The 21,289-nt window shown below is 41.3% G+C and overlaps 1 protein-coding gene across 1 annotated transcript; it reads left to right on the top strand.

The window, feature by feature from the left end:
* The first annotated feature begins 928 nt into the window (after positions 1 to 928).
* Positions 929 to 21,111, top strand: LOC115785223 (disintegrin and metalloproteinase domain-containing protein 11-like). Its single transcript, XM_030736732.1, has 26 exons — positions 929 to 1,531; positions 2,233 to 2,423; positions 4,814 to 4,890; positions 5,202 to 5,268; positions 7,028 to 7,110; positions 7,239 to 7,302; positions 7,404 to 7,464; positions 8,215 to 8,396; positions 12,113 to 12,184; positions 12,426 to 12,592; positions 12,694 to 12,778; positions 13,875 to 13,965; positions 14,446 to 14,497; positions 14,947 to 15,046; positions 15,215 to 15,286; positions 15,412 to 15,504; positions 15,885 to 15,965; positions 16,051 to 16,101; positions 16,182 to 16,245; positions 16,351 to 16,456; positions 16,734 to 16,853; positions 16,975 to 17,143; positions 18,272 to 18,383; positions 19,149 to 19,239; positions 20,486 to 20,503; positions 20,823 to 21,111. Exons 1-26 carry the CDS (start codon positions 1,471 to 1,473, stop codon positions 20,836 to 20,838), a joined length of 2,346 nt encoding a protein of 781 aa, XP_030592592.1. The 5' UTR covers positions 929 to 1,470; the 3' UTR covers positions 20,839 to 21,111.
* The last annotated feature ends 178 nt before the right edge of the window (positions 21,112 to 21,289 follow it).

Raw genomic sequence — 21,289 nt, 5'->3', positions numbered from 1 at the left:
GTCCATCTCCATGTATGGCTCCTGATTAAGAGACATAAACAGTCAAACTCATACATCCCCATTAGCCATTGCATATTATACTGCTCACTGCAATAATTCAAAAGGTATCTGGATCTAGTGTTTATTTGGTTAATCTGATTTTTTAATGTTCCTGTAGGGATATTTACAGTGGCTGGTTGGAGTTTTTCACTCCAGTGACAACAGTGTGTTTTGGCAGTACTTTCGTTATGATGCTTGATTCAAATGAAGATGCTTAATCAGACCCTGATATTAAACTGTAGTAGCAGTAGTGCATATTCACCTAAAAAGAGCAGCACTGCTTTACTTAAGTGATTGCTCAGTGGACCACATCTAACATTAGTGTTAGATTTCTCTTCTTTTGCTGTTTTTCTACACCTATGAGCTAAATGTAACTCAAGTTCCTTAAGTGAAAACCAGCTTCTCATTACAGAGACAATGATTTTATACATGTAAAAAGAGTTATTAGATGGCAGTATTCAAACAGGTGAAGATTTGAAGTTCAATGCCTGCTTTGATTTTGTCCTGGTTTAAGTTTATTTTTATGGCATTTGGCTTTATGTTATATTTCACTCCAGGAAATAACAGGAACTTAAAGGTTGAGTGCAACTTACAGTGTTGAAAATAATAAAAATGAATGATAAGAATATCCGGAACTGTCTGAATTTGTAATTGGCAGAAACAAGGTATGAACAGTAAGGCCTCTGCTGTAGCCTGTTTGTCAGGGGCAGTCTTGAGTCGAGCGGTAACGTCTCTCCACGGTCGGAACCACCTTCATCCCCTGTAGATTTGTAATCTCCGTGTCACTACTTCCCCAGATACCACCCATCCACACCGTCACGTTAAGAAAATGAATGAACTGTCCATCCCTGATCCCTTTTTAAGATTTTCTTCGGCCGCCGGGCTGTCGCATCCTCTTCTTGCGCAGCGCTGCATGGCAACGGGAGGAGGAGGCTGCTCGGGATGAAGGAGGGTACCAGCGTCCCACGTGTCCTCCTCACCGCAGATCCAACGCATTGCTCTTCGGTTTCCCATCCCTTCGTTTCCGCATACTGCAGATTCGCATATACACACATACAACCTCATCCATACACCCATACGCAGCCTTGCGGAGCTATGATTCCGCGGTGCGCATTCTCCCGTTGCACACTATTTATTCACTAATCACTCTCTAGGTCTGTATTGATTATCTTCGACAGAGGCCTGTCACTAATTTTTTTCATCATTCTGATATGCAAATCCAAAATCTCTGTAGCAGTGTTGGCCGGAGCTGAAAGGGCGAGCGATAGAGAAGGAGAGATGAGAGGACGCGCATCGTCAGATGTTTAGCAGATTGACTTTGGATCCTCGCCATCATTTCTGCGTTTTTTTGGTCTTTTCCGCATTCCGTCTGCCGGGTTCGTGACATCCTGCGACTCTCCATGCTGTAATCCGGGGGAATATGTGAAGATCATGCTGGCGGTGTGGTGCTTCACGGTCTTTGCTGCAGTGGGCGAGAGGCTTGCAGTCTCAGGTAAGAGAGAAAGAAGCGAGAGAGGGGGGTTTGTATCGAGAGAGGGAGAACCCCTTTCGTTTCCTTTGCATCCACATTTTTTCTTTTTACCTTGACCAGCACTTTTCGAACCCCGGTGTAAGCTGTATTTTTACTGTAGCGGGATCTCGGTGCCAACCAACCCACTGGCCTTAACGCACAATTTGCTGCATCACCACATTTCCACTGCAGCTTTATTACCTTTAACGTACCCATAACCACTTCAGACAATCATTTAGAAACATACATCTACAGCACTAGAATGTAACTACAGTTTATGGCACTGGGATGAGGATTACTGAGCTTTTGTTTTTAGGCACTATGTACAGGCCTACAGTAAATGAGCATCATTACTGTAGAGCCTATAAGTTATGACAAAGATGCACTTTAATTATTTTCCATCAGAGCTTACACATCTAACTATATATATTATTTTTATACAGTAGCAACTGGTTAAACATAATTAACTGTTGACTGTTACATTGGGTCACCAAACCATCAGCTTATAGGAGAAACATCAAAATCTTCACAGGCTGATTTGTTCTAAATATACATTTCTTTATGTTATTTTCTTTGCTTAAAGGAACCCTGCCATTCTGATTTGGGTGGGTTCACTTGTGTTGTTAATTTGCCGATCCCAGTGCACACCCAGGGTGAGAGTTTTCTTCATGTGTTGCATACAGGTGTTGACAGGAACCCAGAGGAGGATGGGAGCATGTGGGATTGGTTTGCCCCGATTGGGCAGACAGATAGTGGGGACACTGCGACCGAGATCATTTATCCAAAGCGCCTGGTACAGCAAATCAAGTCGGAGGAGGAAATGGCTCATGACTACTTGGATACCAGGGTGAAGAATAGCACTGGGGACACCTTGGTGAGCTTATATCCTTGATTCTGTTTATCCAACACTGTGAAGGATCCCTGGACAAGGTTTTGGATAGTTCCCACAATAAAAGAACTTGACAAGTTTCACTATAAATTCAGCAGAAAGTATTTTATGTGAGTAATGCATTAATACATCTGTTTAAATCAGAACGTCAAAACATTTGTTCTGCAACAAAATAGCACATTTCTGCACATTTCCTGCATTTACTGATGTGCAAATTAATAACTGCAGGAAATATTTGACCATTAGATAACTGCATGGATATACAGGGGTGTGACAGCATCAGGACAGACTTTTATTCTGTTGATGTCAACCTCCTTTTTCCCCTGTCAGTAAAACAGTGCAGTGCTCAGCTCCCCACCGCTCATGCGTCTCCCGCTACACAGAGATGACAGTGCAGGGTGGTGTCTTGCAGCAGCCTCTACTCCTTGAGATTTTGACCCATTTAGTCACTGAAAATCCCTTTGAATGTGAAGCGAAGTAGTGTCCGGTGGGTGTTACCAAGAAGAGTTGCTGTTTGAAGCTGTTCCACCCCCCCCCACCGCACACAACTAAATTTAAGCTGTAACATCGAGCAACAAGTTACAAAACCACCAACTGACCGTCTTGATACGCACTGTTTAAATGCAAGTTAATCAAAGAGCTGCTTAAATTCTGTGTCTATGCATGTAGCAGTCACATCTGATCACTCGGATGCCGTGCTGAGCCCCCAACTGCTTCATTATTCAGTGGTGTGTTGAAGTATGTCCCCATTAATTATGGATTAGGCCTGCGTGAGAAGTACTGCATGGTCCAAGAGGTTTGACCCCCCCCCCCCAAAAAAAAAAAAAAATCCAACCTCCCTCTCATTTTCTGATATTGGTGTTATGAGAGAATATATTAGGCTCAGTACGCATGCTGCAAGACTTGAGTTAAGATGTATGTTGTTATCTTGGGAAGAGATGCTGTCTTAAACGAGAATAACTATACTGAAGCCATAAAATGGTTTTCCGTAGACAGGGTTTTAAAAGTCTCAGCTGCCTCGCTTGCTATGTTTTGTTTTTTAAAATATTTAAGGGACCAGATAAATTTAGAAGCAGCAGGGAGGGATGAGCTGAGCTTGTTCTTTCTTTTCTGTCACATCACACTGTGGTGAAAATAGATGAAGCGAGAGTTTGGCTAACTGATTTGATTTATTTGGTTTTGCATATTGTGTACACTTCAGCTTCTCTCAAAGTCTACATACTTTTAGATGAATGTTGTTAATGTTGCTCTCAAGCAGAGGTTGATACACATTCTGAGATGTCTTAGTTCAGTGAAGTCCTCAGTGTTTCACGTGAAAGTGATAAATGATAATGAGATTTTTTTTTTTAAGTCAACCACATCTAGCTTTATTTTATGTGAAAATACATGATTTATTTTTCTATTAGATAGTCTGCAATTTACAGTTCCATATTTATAATGGTTTAAAAAAGATCCGTAGCATGTGGGAGCTGTTGGAGAGGAAAATAATGATATGACACAAATGAAGAGCAGTTTATAAAAGGACTTTTGCGGTGTGATTGTTTCAGCTTTGAAACCAGAAACAATGAGGATAAGTTTGAGTGACAGAATTGGACAAAAATGAACTTTTTAACATTTACAACTGTGTAAACTACATCTGCCGAGGGTAGTGTTTGTGATGCCACCAGCAACACCTTTGTGTTAACAGTTAAATAGAACTGAAGCAGTTGAGCAGTTTTACTGTACAGGGACAGAGCTGGAGCACGCTGATGGGCACCGAGCTGCAGCCTCTCCAAGACGGTAGTAAGAAATCTGTTGTCTGTACTCAATGGAGGGAATAATTTCTGGATGGTGATGCATTTTATTGTAAAAGCCCAGTGATTCACTGCAGCCGGTTCCTCCAGACTGAGTTCAAAGCCACGTTGGCACAGTCGAAGCTGCTGAAGAGACACTGCTGCTTAGTCCGCAGTAAATTTCTCTCTCTCCTGGCCCTGTGGTCTCCTTACCACCTCCTCATCAGGGACACAGCACGGGGGAATATATACGAGCAACGTTTTCTCCTCTTCCTCTTCCTATCCTCCTGTGAAGACCCTCTTTATTCATCCTTATCATGACACCCCAGCTTAGCTCTTAAATAGCCGTAGCTCTCTGCAGTCAGGCCTGCCTGAAAGCTTGGCAGCCAGTGCTGATCAATGCGGACTTTATAAATCATAATATCTCAGCTGCCGAGATGCTTTTAGACATATACTCTATTGATTCTGTTGAATTATTCATGAGGCTTTTTCACAATCCGTGTGTGGCTTTCACAGAGTGACACACCTAACCACAATTGTTTTGTTACACTTTAATTTATCAGCTGTCAAATCCATCTCTCTTTTTCTTTTTTCTTCTTTCAGCCTGTCCACTTGGCCCAGAGCTGTTTCCAAGTCGAAGCCTTTGGACGCACCTTCACTTTAGACCTGGAATTAAACCAGTTAGTACGACCCTCTAAATTCATCAGATCTGCCTTTTTTTTCCCTCTTTTTTTCCTTTTTTTTTTTTTTGCACGTTTGTATCAGTGGGTGCTCTTAATTTACTGCAGCTGTTCTAATTAGCATTTCCCTGCACTTAACCAAATGCACTTAGCTCCTGTATTATGTTTCATGAAAATACGGCGAATACCAAATAAATCTGAGGAGAGTAGAGGCAGTAGAAAAGAAAAAAAAAACAGATCAGTATTATTATTATTTCTGACTAGAAAGGATGTTGATGCAAATATTTAAGATATCTTTCCTCTCTTTGCAGCCACCTCCTGTCTTCAGATTATGTGGAACGGCACTTTAACCAGGATGGCAGACCTTTGCAGTCTGTGGTAAGGTTTCCTGCGTGTGGTGGGGATTTGTGCTCATATGATTTCCGTGAGCGAACTTGACTCACAGAAGTCTATTAAAGCGGCACATTATCAGCATATTAAAGAGAGTGACCGGAGCAGCAGTTGCAGCACTCAGTTTCTGCTGCTGTTGCTTTTGAAAAGATTTAAAGTTTTGCTTGTTAGAGGCATTCCTGAACTGATATAGATCACATTATATAACATAATCCTGGGACTCAAACTGTATATATTATAAGGTCATCTAATAAAGATCTGTTTGGATACAACCTTATTTTAGAACTAAAACACACTTTTTGTTCATTTTATTCTTTCAAGCCATCTTTTTTTAATATGGCTGTGATGTTTTCTACCATTTGATCCCATCCTTCCGCTTTTATCTATTTATGGAAAGTGCATTTTGTCCTCCCTGCTTTAGAAGTGGGCTTGTGTATGTTACCGGTCTGCACATCTGTGGGTTTGCCTATCAGTACATATACATGCACTGATAGGCATGTATATCTTCTGATCTGCTTTTCTCAGACTGCTGAGAAAAAAAAGGAAGTGATCGCTTGTGGTGTAAAATCACAAGCCCACAGAGAGAATCATCAAGAGACGGTGGAAACGGGATAAAACCTTGACGTCTAATGATGAGATGTGTGCTTGCCAGGAGGGAACAGAGGAATGTGACTGCATTGTGCTAGCCAGGAGGGATGGCTAATGTTTTTTTTTCCTTTTTTTTCATGTACAAATGTGCCACTCACTGCCCCCAGCACCCACCCACTCAACCAGCACTCATGTCCCCACCCACAATCGTTTCGAACTCTCCTTCGGTCCTCCTGACCAATCACAATCCTGTTTCCATAGCAACCAGTTAGCTCAGCAGTGTCATTAAGTTCTTGGCAGCGAAGAGAATGAAAGAAGAACGAAAGGGAGGGAAGAGCAGAGCTGGGATGAGAGAAGGAGGAGGGGATATATGGAGTAAAATGCCAGTTAATACAAAAGCAATATGAGCTTTGGGATTGGGGAGGAGTGATTCTGGGGGTGTATGTGTGTGTTCATAGGCAGCCTGTTTGTGCCCAGAGTGGTGGGAGAGAGAAAGGGCTTGCAGGTTGGGACTGGAGACCTGTGGTCAGACCAGATTGTCACTCAGCTGGATGAAGGCTTCATGTGATGATGCCACTTCTTCTGGACATAGCAGGCGTGATGCGTTCGGGGCAACACTTAACAAGACTGATCCCTGTGATTAAAACACTTTTCAAGTTGAAAGGCATTGTTTGCCCGAGCTGTTGTTGTGAGGTCAGAGCACCCTGCTGAAATCAATTTAATCCAGGTGAATCAACGGTTCTCACTTTCCCCGCTGGTTCTTTTTCACCGCCATGACCTTGCAAAGCAGCATTAGTCTTAGCTGACAAAAAGAGCAGATTGTGCTTTGTTTTTTTATCTTGTACCGTGTAGTTGCAGCCCGCTTACTGTGCAGTTACTCCACATGAGATTCAGATGTAACTGTGTGGGCAATGTGAGTGTTGATTTATTGAAGAGATCCTTGAGCAGGGTGTACCTCCACCTCTATTGTCAGCGGAGCAACGGAGTAGAGCACAGGACATAAGTAGGTCACAAACTGTGCCACTAACTTAATAGAGGGAAAGCAGGGAGAGGTTTTTCCTCAGTGCTCACCTAACATGGTATCAAATGAACAATGAAACCGTATCTACAGTATAAAGCCAGGACTGTTTTATTTAACAGTGGGTCTTTGTGTTCACAGGGAGGGGAACACTGCTACTACCAGGGAAGGTTAAGAGGTTTACCAGAGTCCTGGGCAGCTGTCTCAACCTGCCATGGCCTGTGGTGAGTCTGACAGTAAACCTTTATTTATAAGATCAAATACTAGTGGCTTGTGTGTTACAATTAAGCCCCCCAAAAGTCTCCATCTCTGTTATGCATCTCACTGCTTTTGTCTTGTTGTTGGTTCTCAGTGGCATGTTCTCTGATGGCTTCTTCTCTTATGGTATTGAGCCCTTTCACAATGAGAGCAGTCAGGTAAACAACCACTGAATAATACAGATTTTTTTTTTTTTTTTAAATCTGGATGCTGATATTGTTTTTAGGTCCTAACCTTGATATTTTTTTTTTTACTTCAGTATGGTGGTGCTCACTTAATACGCAGGATGCCTGATGTCAGACTTTCGCCCCACTGCCCAGGTACAGAGCCACACTTACATTCATGACACAACATATCTGTCTTCATTTAGATGAGCAACAATCTAGACCAAATGCAAGTTTCTAAATAAATGTAGCTTATTGTTTCATAGAAGTAGCAATTAAATTGTCTCTTATCTTCAAAGACTGGGGTGACATTCTCAACAAAATACAAAAAATCTCTTGAGAATTGACAGTTCAGACATAAAAAGTGGATAAATAAGCTGGATATAATCTGTCATTTTATACAGTATGATAATTATAGTCAGAGCTTTTAAAGGGAACATATTTTATTAATTTCCAATTTTTTTTTCTATGCTAAACTGCAGAGGGTAGCTTTGCATAATGCACAGTCTCTGAAACAAGCCACTTTAGCTCCCTTCCTACTCCCTTTAAACCAACTTTCTTCTGATTGGCTGCCATTCCTGAACAGTAGGTGAGCAGGGCTCAAGTGCCAGAGCTTTGTGCCTTAGATCACTACTTTTGGGATGTCTGCCCTCAGTGACATCACACAGAGCCAAGAGTAGAAAAGACTGTCTGAAACTGAGCTTTTGGCTTACAGGAACTTCTTGCCTCATTATTTGAAAATGTAGCTATGTTTAACATGAGCATCTGCTAAGTAAACATATGAACTTTAAGATTAGATTTTGCTTTGTTTTGACCAAACCTGAGCTAATAATTTTCTGCCCTGTGTCTTTCTTGTAAAGTAGTATTTCCCTAACTGCCTGCAGCTCTGCTTTTCTATGTGTCCAGACTGTACAGAGGACAGTGAGTGGGATGGCAGAGGAGGTGATGGTGATGATGACAGACCAGACCAAGTGAGGGAACAGCAGGCGTCTGAGGGGCTGCGACGATCCAAGCGAAGTGTTCGCAAGCCCTCTGTGCAGACTGAGACCAAATATATTGAGCTGATGGTGGTCAATGACAATGACATGGTGAGTTACAAGGGTTTTTGGTAGCCTGATTACTGCTGTGTGCTTCCCCTAACCATATAACCCACTGGTTTGTCCTATCTTTCTCCTTATTTCCTGTCTAAACTTTCAATCCCACAATCAATAAGGACATAAAATCCCATCCAAATTAGAGATGTACTTGTCAGAGAACAGCAGTGGCTAAATGCCACCAGGTTTTGCACGGCTAACAGTGAACAATAATAGATTCAGATGCTTGTCTGACAGATATAAGTGTGTGAAAATAGAAGCTGCCTGTGAGTTAAAAATAAGCAAACACAGATGTTAAAAACAACTAGAACTTCTACTGTTCATCATCACAAAATCAGCCTTTAAATTCAATTCATAAATTAAATTAAATGAACTTTGTTATGACCAGCTCAACAAAGAAGGACAACACACTGCCACTTGCAGAACAGTGACCAGGTGTTCTGCAGTATGGCTAATCCCACTCAGCTCCACTCAGTAAACCCTGCAACACAAACAGAATCCACATAGAGCAGCCCCTCAAGAGGGCATGGCCCTGTCACACAATGCTAGTTATATACAACCATATGAGCTTTTATTTTTAAGAAAGCTGCTGGAGACCACACAGGCTCGTTTCACTAAGGCCAAGTTTACACTGACGTCAGAATATGTGTCGGAATGGATGGTGTATAGGTGTTATTACACTAGTGGAGAGTGTCTTAAAGGAATACAAACAAAATAGGGGCGGTGATGAAGAAATGGATAAGAGTAATAAATGAGGATTAATGAATCAAATGTCCTCAGAGACCAAAAATCATATGGCACATCATATTATATCTATAAATCATCATAGCATAGCCAAAGACATTATAACCAAGAGATACCGCACTCAAAATCCTGAACTGAAATATATGGGAGAATTATGTAACAGGTAGACATCTAACTTCCAGTGGGAAAAAAGCTCTTTAAAGTCTTATTTTGGGACCAAGTCAGCATTTTAAGTGTTTTGTTTGTTTTGGGGTTTTTTTAACCAGATTTGATTGGGAATTCTATACAGGCAGTATGTAAGTTAAAGTTCACATAAATAGATGCTTCAAAATATCTGCATAAGTAAGTGCCCAGAGATGTTACCAGTATGGCAGCTGAGTTGGCAAGACTTGCTTCAAGAAAGACTTTGGCGATAACACCCCCACCAGCTCCACCTACAGCTATGGGAGCTTGTTTCTGCCACTGAAAAAAATAATAAAGTTGCTGTCCACAAGTCAAAATTATGGGTTACCATCAGAAAATTTCATGTTCAAATTCATATCATACATGCGTCTACTAAAAATCTTGAATAGGTTTGAATCTCGGCGACCCTGATCTCAAGGTCAAGTTCAGAGGTCAGGTTTTCTGAAAATCTTGTGAACACAATTAACTCAAGAATGATGACACTTAGGATGTTCAGATTCACATCATAGATGCATTTACTAAAAATCTCGGATGACTAAGTTCTTACCATAATAATGACAATCACAGAAAGCAGCAGTATTTTCAGTGGTTTATATTTATTATAATTTTAGCATTTCTTATTCCTGGTTCTTACTTAGCCATTTGCTTTTAAATTAATATGGTGAACAACATTACTAAGACTCATGTGTACCCCATTAAGATCTACCAAGACATGGAAATAATGGTTTCTAGAATTTGTACTTCCAGGGTACCCCTGTGATCACAGATAAATGTTTTATTCCAGGGACTTGTGATGCCACCTTTGAATGTGGTTACCAGTGCACTTGACCATACTCAACTGTCAGATAGTACAACAGGTCTGAAACTTTCAACAAGAGACCACAACAGAGCAGTAGTTTTAATAGTGGTGTTATCTTCTTACAGTGCAGATAAATTGGCAATGGAGTAAAAGATAGATATATCTACTGTACAAAAAAGGTGGCCTCTCTGTCATGTTTTAGTTCAAAGGTGGACTCGTTCAGACTAGGAGAACAGAGCAGAACAAAAGTCAAGATTTATTAAAGCTGATAATAAAGTACAAAGGCAACAAAAAGACAAACAAAGGCCAAAAGGAACAAACTACAAACACGAGGAGACGAGAAACCTGGAAAACTCACTAGAGGAGAAAGATGTGGCACAATAAATGAGACAACAACTGACCAAAGAAAATGAAAGGGTAATCAAGGAAGTGGAAACAGCTGAGGAAGAAGACACAGGTGTTGACAATCAAGACAATTACAAGAGGGTGGTGCTACTTTCAGCAGAGGGGCAGATTTGTCAAAGGAAGACGGAACTACATGAAGAAAAATATGAAGCGGTTAAACACACAATACAGACTGAAAGCAACACATCAGTGAGTGTGAGAGGAAAAAACAAAACAAAACTGTAGAGTAGTATTAAAAGTGTGCGCTTTAAGTGCTTTGGTCATTAGACTAGAAAAGAGCCACTGTATTAATAACATTTTGCCTATATGAAGCCAGGAAGGAAAGCTGGTAAAAATGCCAAATCTGTAAGTTAACAGATTTATCAGTATGACAATTCTATCATTAAGACATGGGAGAATCTGATGGATTATGATCAAGCATTTCATTAAATTAATGTTTAAAAGAGTCTATTTTTATTGTTTCAGCTGCAGCCTCAGTGGTGTTTATCAGCCTAAGAGTAAAGAATGAATACAAAAATAGAATTCAAATGTAGGCTCAGACTAAATGCTCTGTTTTATATTAATGCTTATAGAACAATAAAATAGTTTGCAGCCAACACAAAAAAAATTCAAGGAGCAATTTGTGCATAAGAATCTATATTTTTGTTCATCAGAGTAACACAAAGACTTCAGACACTGTTAAAAAAATTTAGACCCTCCTAGTCTCCATGCACAGAGGTCCAAGAGATCCTCCAGGAATGGTGACGGCATTTTTGGGAGACATGATTGTTCTGTAGGTGGTGATTTACTTACACTGAACATGATGCAGGAACAGAACATTAGGCAAAGTAATGCAAATAGCACAGTGCAATAACGAGAACTCAGCTACAACAAGAACAAAGGCTCAGTGTACTAGAGTGTAAATGAAAATTAAAAATGGAGTCAGAACTCACCTTAGAGTAATCAGAAACTTAACGCACTGCAGTGAGAACAGATGGAAAAATCCTTAATAAGCCAAAACCAAAAACTCCAAAGCAACTCAAAAAATCCTGGAACCAGACCAGGGACCGTGACACTCTCTTGTTTCTTTGTGTTTGCATGTTGCACTGAAGATGCACTAAATGGTCTTATAAATGTTTTGAATGTTTTAAAGGTCACTTGGATGGATTTGAGCTTTAAGCCAGTCAGAAAGTCTACAGTCCAACTGAATATGAGTGTTCATTTGTTTATTTATATTAATTCTCTGCATGCTGAAGATGTTTATGAGTCAAGTATGTCTTTACACTTCAGTCAAAATCTGACAAGTACTTACTAACAGTTTCTCCACCTCAGTGATGTTTTTTCATTAATTAAAGATATATACTATAAACAAAAAATTCTCTGTGCATTTCATTTATTTAACCCCATTTAAACCTAACTGAAACATTTGCCACTTTAGTTGACACTGGTCATGTGAGAAGTGCATTGAAACATTCCTTTAAGACCATTTCTTATATTATCGCTTGGTCATTACAAGCAAATCAAATTAATTGTGTATTTGTGTGTAATACTGCTAATGTGAGCCATCCCTGAATCCATCTGTGCATCTTTATCTCTGCAGTTTGTACAGCTGCGTCGCTCGAGCAGCCAAACAAAGAACTTTGCCAAAGCTGTGGTCAACACGGCAGATACGGTAAGTGATCAGTTTGTCGGAAATTAATCCTCCTACTGCTAAACTCTGCATTCTCACTTCGCCACCTGTCATTAAGAGTGTGTGTGTGTGTGTGTGTGTGTGTGTGTGTGTGTGTGTGTGTGTGTGTGTGTGTGTGTGTGTGTGTGTGAGAGAGAGAGAGAGAGAGAGAGAATGATCTATCCCAGATGACACGTGTCAAACCAACGAAGCGGTACACTGATGGGTATTTTGTGGTCCTCAGATCTATCAGGAACAGCTGAACACAAGGATCGTGCTGGTTGCCATGGAGACCTGGACCTCTAAAAATATGATGCCAGTAGTGGAAGACCCATTGATAACACTGCAAAACTTCATGAAGTACAAGAAGGACAACATCAGAGAGCAGAGTGATGTAGTCCATCTTTTCTCGTAAGAGCACCAAAATATATATATATAATATATATATAAAGAGCTAAAGCTTACAGTATGTGATGTGTGGACTTGCAACCTTGGCTTTCATGTGCTCACAGAGGGCGTACATTTCATAGTAGCCGCAGTGGGACAGCCTACACAGGAGGGGTGTGCTCTCCGACACGAGGAGGAGGAATTAACGAGGTAAATATAGCATGGTTACATTTGCTATAATGCAAATAAGGTTTACTGTAAATTATAAATTAAAAGTTAGAGCCATTAAAGGCTGGAGCCTATCTCAGCTGTCATAGGGCAAGAGGTTTGGTGCTAACCACTGCACCACTGTGGTGCCCTAATTGGGCTCATTTTAATTCAGTAATAAAGCCCAGTTTTTATATAATGTGTTCCTTGTTACACAGTTAAAAATCAAACCATCAATAACTAGGACTAAGCTTATCTCCTTTATGTTGAAAGGAGACAGTTGAGGCAGTTCAGCAATCTGAATAAGATGCCTCTTGGGTGCCTCCTAGGTGAGGAGACCGAGGACACAGTGGAGTGATTATAACTCTTGGCTGGCTTGGGAACATCTCAGTGTCACTCCAGAAGAGCTGGAGGAGGGAGAGGGAAATCTGGGTGTCTCCTGCCCCTTCGACACAGACCTAGATGTGTGGCAGAAGATGGATGGACAATTGGACAGTTATTGTGACAGAATAAGGGAATCCCTAAAAAGACTGTCGCATGAGATCATAAACAATCCAAACCTCTATAACCTACAATTTCCACCATTTATTTTGCTGGGATTTGGACTTGAATAGGGTGTATCCCGCTAATGTCAGATAAACAGTTAAAATAATTAGAATTGTTAAATTAAGGAATAGTTTCCTAACTGAAAAGCTTGACCAATTGTTCAGTAAATATGCAGCTGGTGCCTGTAGGCGAGTAGATTAAAAGGGGCTACCAGCTAGCCTGAATCTGTCCTGTAATGTTACAATGTACATTTGCAAAACATTTATCATGCAGTCCCTGCTGAAAAGGTTTCCTGTCATTTACAAACCTGAATTTCTGCATGTTTTAAGAAAATCTACTAAAACAGTCTATACACAGTGTTCTAGCTCCACCTACAGTGTTTATTATACAGATGTGATGGAAATTTTATCATCTTGCTTTCATCAAAAAAAATACATACTTCCTGTAATGTTGCATGGTTGGTACAACCACAGTTACCTGCAGAATTATTTTCACAATATTATACTAAATTAACAGGAAACTCTTACATGCGGGCCGTGTGAATTTGTTTCAGTATGGAAATGTAGGTGCAATGGCCATCACTTTGTGCCAGAGTCTCGGCCAGAACATTGGGATGAGGTGGAACAACGCACGTAACTCCGCAGGTAAGAAAGAAGGAAAGTTTTGTTTTTTGTTTTTTACAGGGAACCTTTGAACCACTGGAGGGCATAAATTAGTAAGAGAGCAACATCAGTGCTGGTAGGATTAAGGCAGACGATGCTAATGGAGGGGGTGGAGGTGTTAGTGTCCCTGTCCAGCAGTTCTGTTCTGTAATTACATTCCTTCATTAAGTGATTAGTCACCTCCATCCAAAGGGGGGGGAGGGGGTTGAATCATCCCTGCCACTGAAGAATGGGCTCTATGATTAAATCATCAGGTTCATTTTTCAGTGCCGGACCAATAGATCTGCACTGTATCACTTTTGAAGAAGCGTGGTCTTTCTTTGTTATGAGTTTCTAATGTCTTGCAGGAGCATGTGAAGTGTCACGGCTTAGGTTTTAAATGATGATCACCGCATTGTTTTATTCCCTTGGTTTATATCTGTCAGCTTTACCTCTCTAATCTGTGTCTGCTCTTCTTCACAGGAGACTGCAAATGCCCAGATGCCTGGGTGGGCTGCATCATGGAAGACACAGGGTAAAATCTCTCTAAGCTGCCGCTTTTCACTAACTCAAACAATCAAACACCTGTAACAGAAATATTCTTTGACTTTCACTCAGTCCTCAATAAGCCAAGCTGGTGATAATCACAGATGTATCTGGTGCTTTGTGCAAATTTGCTGAAAAATAAGACATCAGTGTGCCGGCCACCTTGTAAGAATTACAAATGGTGAATTGAAAGTATTTACTACATGAGTGATTTGGATTTGGCTCTCCTTACCAGATGGAACAATAAAGATTTCAATTATTCATTTGAGTAATATCTTACTACAGATGGTAACATTTCTGTCAGATTGCAAAGTGATGGCACAGACACCCACAATGGATCTGGCATCCCTTGCTGGCAGAAAAGTATCATGCTGTTTTTATTTTTATTTCCTTGTCATGTAGTGTCTTGATCTTCCTTGGTGTTTTTTGTGATCCCAGATTCCATCAGCCCAGAAAGTTTTCTCGCTGCAGCGTCGATGAGTACACCCAGTTCTTGCTCCAGGGAGGTGGTAGCTGCCTCTTTAACAAGCCCAACAAGGTGAGGGCCATGTAGAAATGTGACCTGAGAAATCATTTTTAATCAGAATTCATATTTAATTAGGAGTCATGCATTGTTTTGTTTTTTGTTGTTGATTTGTTTTCTTCCTTTGAATAATTCTCCTTTACTTCTAGCCAGTAATCTTTCAGTCTTATCCATATCTTTCAGCTTTTGGACCCTCCGGAGTGTGGGAATGGCTTTGTGGAGCCAGGGGAAGAGTGTGACTGTGGATCCCAGCTGGTAAGTAGCAGCTAGACTCTTTAACCTACCGAAGACGGGTAGCAACTCCACATCATGTCTATGTATGGGCCCCAGATGGTGTTTTGTTTTCTGGAACTCAGCTGTTTTCATGTCTGTGGTGGCAGGAATGTGCCCGTAGGGGAGGAGCCTGCTGTAAAAAGTGTACCCTTACCCATGATGCCATGTGCAGCAATGGACTCTGCTGCAGTGGCTGCAAGGTGAGTAGTCCCTGTACTGCAAAGGGCCTGAAAAGTAAACTAAACTGACTTAAACATAGCAAAATTTGAACATCAGGTTTACTTTATAAGAGGATTTATAGTATTTGCTTGCTTTTCTCCATTTTATGCCATCAAAACTACTCAAATTTAAGAGACTTGGAGTGGAGTGGCATGCAGAAAGTCTTGTTTTATGCCAGTGCAGTGACAAGCACAAGAAGTGTGTTGTGTTTCTTGTGACTCACGACATTTTCAGACTTCTCAGCCTGTATGGTGGCGCGGCATGCATTAAAAATCACCCGTATGACAACTGATTGACATGTTCAGTATTTGTCTGATGCCTTTTTTTTTTTTTTTTTTTTTTTTCCTCTGATGTGTCCTAGTATGAGCTGAGAGGCGTGGTGTGTCGACAGGCTGTGAATGACTGTGACATCCCAGAAACTTGCACTGGTGACTCCAGTGAGGTAGCACTTTCTGTATATAACACTGAAAACTGCAAAATCACATCAAACTGCTTCCAGTGCATGATGTACTTTCCTCCTTTTGCAGTGCCCTCATAATGTCCACAAGCTAGATGGCTACATGTGTGATAACAGTCAGGTAAGAGATGGTTTTGACTGTTTTCTGCTCTACAGTTTTCTCTGTGGTGCACTAATTAGCACTGTTTCACCCCCCCTTAGGGACGATGTTACAGTGGGCGATGCAGGACTCGTGATGGGCAATGCAGGGGGCTCTGGGGTTATAGTATGTGTCAAATGCATCCACAGTATCTCTTCCAGCATATGACATAAATATGTTTTATTTGTACTCCTGCCTGAAATCTGAAAGTATGTGTGTTTTCCATCACAGATTCAGCAGACAGGTTTTGCTATGAGAAGCTGAATGCTGAGGGGACAGAGAAAGGAAACTGTGGCCCAGGTCCTGATGGCCAAGGCTGGCTGCAGTGCAACAAGCCGTAAGTGGCAAATTCTTTACTCTTTTTACTGTGTTCTTGCATTGTGTGTTTTTTATAAGCTGCCTGGTTTTGTGTGTAGAGGTTTCATTGTTTAGATATTGCTGTCTAAAATATATTTCAAGGGCATTTAGTTGGTTTCTGACAAATGATTTGAAAGAAAACAAGAGGACTTTAGATCCTAAAATTCTTGAATTTAACTGGATCATCCAAAATGATTTAAATAATATGTTTGACTTAAAGATGAACTTCATTTTTTTATTGCATCCACTTCTTTTAGAGATGTTTTATGTGGCTTCCTGTTCTGTGCTAATGTGACAATGAAGCCAAAGTTTGGAGACCTCCAAGGTGAGGTGACCAGCTTTACCCTCTACCACCAGAACAAGTACCTGGACTGCAGGTAAGATGGTCACATTAAGTACATTTAATCAAACACAAAGGCTGCTGTCCATCAGAATGCCATAGCGTCGTAATTCTACACCTTTCCCATCCACCTGACATGTTTGGATGCTTCAAATTAGAGGTGGCCATGCTCTCCTAGAGGACGGCTCAGACCTGGGCTACGTGGAGGATGGCACTCCCTGTGGTCCCAACATGATGTGTTTGGAGAGACGCTGCCTCCCTGTGGCTGCATTCAACCTCAGCACATGTCCAGGATCCAATTTTGGACGCATTTGTTCTGATCATGGGGTAAAAAAAAAAGAACAAAAACAGAGCTCACATCTCATAAAACACTGATTTGTTGAGTTTTCAGTTTTCAGATTTTTCAGGCTAAATTTAGATGAAATATGAAAGTTTTTCAGATATCTATATTTCATGTATACTTCTACTATTTCAACACCTTTGTAAGTATCACACACACATATAGAACCTGTTTGAAGCAGAGGCCTACATTGCTCTAGATCAGGGGTGTCAAACATAAGGCCCAGGGGCCAGACTCGCCCCATCAAAGGCTCTAATCCGGCCCAATGGACAGCTTTATAAAAAGTGAAGGGCATAAATTTTGGATTTCATTTGTATTTTCACAAGTTTTCCAGCTTTTCCTACTGATACAGGCCTTCCCCTTAGCCATTCATACTACACCAAATTAAGTAAGAGATAAACAATTAAATGAGAGAGAGTGCAAAAAAACAGGAACCTATCTACTTGGAAATTTCTGAGGTATTTTACAGTGGGTCTACAGTAGAAAAAGTAAATTTTCTTTGAATTGACAAAGATATCACAGGAATAAAATGTGTAGTTAAACTTCTTTATGCTGACAGAAAGGGGAATTTCACTGGTCCGGCCCACTTAAGATCAAAGTGGGCTGTATGTGGTCCACGATGTAAGATGAGTTTGACATCCTTTATCTAGATCAATCCCTTTTAACTTTCTCAGGCTACATGTACACTGGTATTTTGGTAAACATAGCTTTTTCAATTATGGTCTTTTGTCCACACGTAAATGGCGTTTTGTGTCACTGTAAACTGAGCATTTCAAAAACTCCCACCAGAGTGAAGATTTTCAAAATCTCAGTTTCTGCATTTACAGAATTTGTGTGCGCCTTTATCTCCTTTTTTTGGCATCAGACTGCTGTGTTAAAGTATTGTTTGTTGGCTTTTGATTGGCCAGTGGTTACTTTGGCATGCTTTTGACATACCTTGAGATCATTTTTTGCATTTTCACGTGGATGGAGATATTTTTCAAAACAAACTCGGGGAAAAATCCCTGTTTTAAAAAGGACCCATGTACGCGTGGACGTAGCCTCGTAATCAAATGCTCCTGTCTTTCTCTTAGCAGATACTTAATTATGTCCCTCTCACACTCACTCTCTTGCAGACCTGCAGCAATGAAGTGAAGTGTATCTGTGACAGGGACTACACCGGGAAGGACTGCAGTGTCTTTGATCCCATCCCTGAGCCCACAGTCGCAACAGGCCCAGAGAAGAAAGGTCCATAGCAGCTCTCACCCTCTCCATGTCTCTCTTTCTGTCTGCCATATCCCCCTCATAGTCTCTACCCATCATCCCTGTAGCTTCTTCATGTACTGAAGTCAAATGTCATATTGGACATAAAAGGATAGTTCAACCGAATATTGTGAGGAGATTTATATTTAGACCACACAGTGTTGTCCTTCCTGCAGAGTCTTGGTTTCAGTGTTGGAAGATTGTGGGCGTGTGTTGACACAATTATCCATAAGAGCATGTGTATATAGTGGATATGTGTGCGTGTGTGGGTATGGTGGTACTGTATGTTTTGTAGGCACTGCGATTTTCAAGTGTCTTCCTTGCTTTCTTGCAGTCTGCCAATGACACAGAGCAATTGAGCAGCTGCTGCTATTATAGAGCCAAAAAAGCCAAAGCCACCCTGAGCAGGAGGGTGTCCAGCTGAAAGAGCAGGAGAGGTGGAATGAGAACAAAGTAATAAAACACTCTCCTTTGTATTTTTGTTACTGTTGTCTTCCTGACTTCCCTCGCTCACCCGCCTGTTCTCCCATCTCCACCCCATGTGCTGGTTACTTCCTCTTTCCCTTCATCTCTCTCTCTCTCTCTCTCTGTCTGCAGGTATCTTGCCATCTTCCTCTCTCTCTAGTTGATGTTGTTGATGTACAGTGTTGACGCTGTCTTCTGACGTGTGTTTTTTAGTGGTGTTGTTTTGTTTCTGCCCCTCCTCTTCCTCCTCCGCACCCTTCCTCCCCTCCTCCTTCCTCTGCGCAGGTCCAAGTGGCACCAATATCATTATAGGGTCCATCGCAGGTGCTATTCTCCTGGCAGCTATAGTCCTAGGGGGAACAGGATGGGGATTTAAGTAAGAGTTCTGGCATGCCTTTGTGTACCTGTCTGCTTCTACCTAAAGGACGTCCCCGACCCTCCCACTTTCACATCTATGAACTAGATGCGCATTTGAAACTCATTGCCCAGCCAAGGGGAGGGGAAAAAGGGAGTCAAGTCTGAGATGTGCTAATGCTTGAACCGCTTTTGGCTTTTAAGTGCCATACAAAACACAACTAAGCTGTCTCCAAATCTGCAATCAACTCTGACTTCCATCCTGCACCTTTCCTCCCCCCCAAACCCCCTTTCCCAGCCCCAGCTTTTGTAGTAATGACAGTGCAGGACATCTTTCTGCCAGGAACCACTGCAGCTCTTCTCTCTACTAGAACGGACCTGACTTACTCCACTGGTGCCACATCTGGAAGTTCCCTCTACTTGCAATTTTCCCTGACTTTTGTTTACTCTATGTAAAAACTAAAAATCTTTTTTTAAAACAGAGGGTTAACCTAAGCACTCATTTATCATATATTCTTACCTTGGTGCTCTTATAAGCCTGCATTATCCTTTTTTTTTCTGTATAGGCAGCATCCTAACCTCAAATGCCTTCGCTTAAGTGCTCCTTCTGCACTATTCCACCTATGCATGATCGCTATTGTGCACTTCTTAAGGTCTGACCTAAAAGGACTGCTCCTCCCCTGTTCTGTAGATATTTGTAAGATAAATTTTTGCTTATGAAGAGAATGTTAAATTGAAAAGCAATATTAAGTGATTTGCTGATTGTAGAATGTAATCAGTCCTTTTGGGGCCAGAAGTGAGTGTCCCTGCATGTGTGCATGAGCTGTAAGCAGAACGTTTTCTCTTTGTAGTCATACTGCTGGCTTACAGGGTAATAAATTGAGGCGTAAAGCTGTGGCAGACTTAGAGGGTCATCACTATGACTTCTGTCGACCTGTTGCATGTGATGCAATCACTATAATGTGATGAAGATTTAGGGAAGAACTGGTAGATGAATAATGGATTGAAGAACTCACTGAGTCATTGTTTGAGTCACGCTTTGGTTTTAAATCTGGCAATGTCGTAGCTAAATCGGACTTGAATAGAGGCGGTTCAACAAGAAGGAAATTCTCAGGTCCACATCAAGTTTTGTTTATGTTTAATACATATAATTATAACTTGCCTGGCACATTAATGCTCATTTGCCTGTCATGAGTTTGCGTTTTAGCATTACTGACTTAAATATCTTCACATTTTGTCTTCTCTCTTGGCGTTCTCATGGGATGCAGGAACATTCGCAGAGGAAGGTAAAACACATCACCATGTGATGATCTGTCCACAGAGCTGCATCCTAAAATATCTCACTGCATCCCATCTTTTCTCATCTCATCCCAAACTCGCTCAGCATGGCTGCTAACTCAGTAACCCACCATCTGAAAATAATCTCCACAGAACTCGTGCGGTCCATTTCATTTCTCTCCTCCTTTAGCTTGACTGCTTTATTGTGTTTAAATACTTGCAGCTCATTCCCATTAAATCAGCTACGAGATTCTCTCATCTTTATCTCCTATCACCTATATCGTTACATCTATAGTAATAATTGCTTTATTTTCACTTGTCTTTCAGATCCGGTGGAGGATAAGATCCGTCTGTCTTTCTGTCTCTGTGTCCTGTCCACTTCCGTCTTCCTCCTCGCACTGTGTCATTTCCACATCGAAGAAGAGGAGAACAAAAAAAAAAAAAAAGTCTTCCACTACTCTCCCACAATCTCTCCAAAACCTCTTCCGAGTATCGTTTCCTCCACGATCGTGTCTGCTCCTTTCGTCTGTCCTCCTCAGGCCTGTGGAGCTCCTCTCACCATACCAGCCAAATCATACTCACGTGGCTGCTGCCAGCAGGCCGCTGAGGATCATGTCCAGGCCAAGCCTAGGGTAAGCAGGTGGCTCTCCCTGTGGGAGACACCGGGGACTTCCTCCAGTCTAGTGGTTACACGAATGTGCTTTGGTGTCTGTGTACCCCCCCTCTCACGTCTCGGACAGTCTGATCAAGAACATATCAACGGTGGACCAAATGAGACACGTCTTTCCAATGCC

This window comes from Archocentrus centrarchus, chromosome 8 (genome assembly GCF_007364275.1).
Source record: "Archocentrus centrarchus isolate MPI-CPG fArcCen1 chromosome 8, fArcCen1, whole genome shotgun sequence".
Classification (NCBI taxonomy): domain Eukaryota; kingdom Metazoa; phylum Chordata; class Actinopteri; order Cichliformes; family Cichlidae; genus Archocentrus; species Archocentrus centrarchus.
Note: the sequence above shows the minus strand (reverse complement) of the source record. Positions and strands in the feature narration are given on the sequence as shown.

What these genes read in the sequence shown, in the direction of transcription:
- LOC115785223 (XM_030736732.1), top strand. Translation starts at nt 1,471, where the DNA reads ATGCTGGCGGTGTGGTGCTTCACGGTCTTTGCTGCAGTGGGCGAGAGG. An exon ending in TGGTCAATGACAATGACATG is followed by an intron (nt 8,397 to 12,112) that starts GTGAGTTACAAG and finishes TTATCTCTGCAG; the next exon opens with TTTGTACAGCTGCGTCGCTC. An exon ending in CAGGGGGCTCTGGGGTTATA is followed by an intron (nt 16,246 to 16,350) that starts GTATGTGTCAAA and finishes TTTCCATCACAG; the next exon opens with ATTCAGCAGACAGGTTTTGC.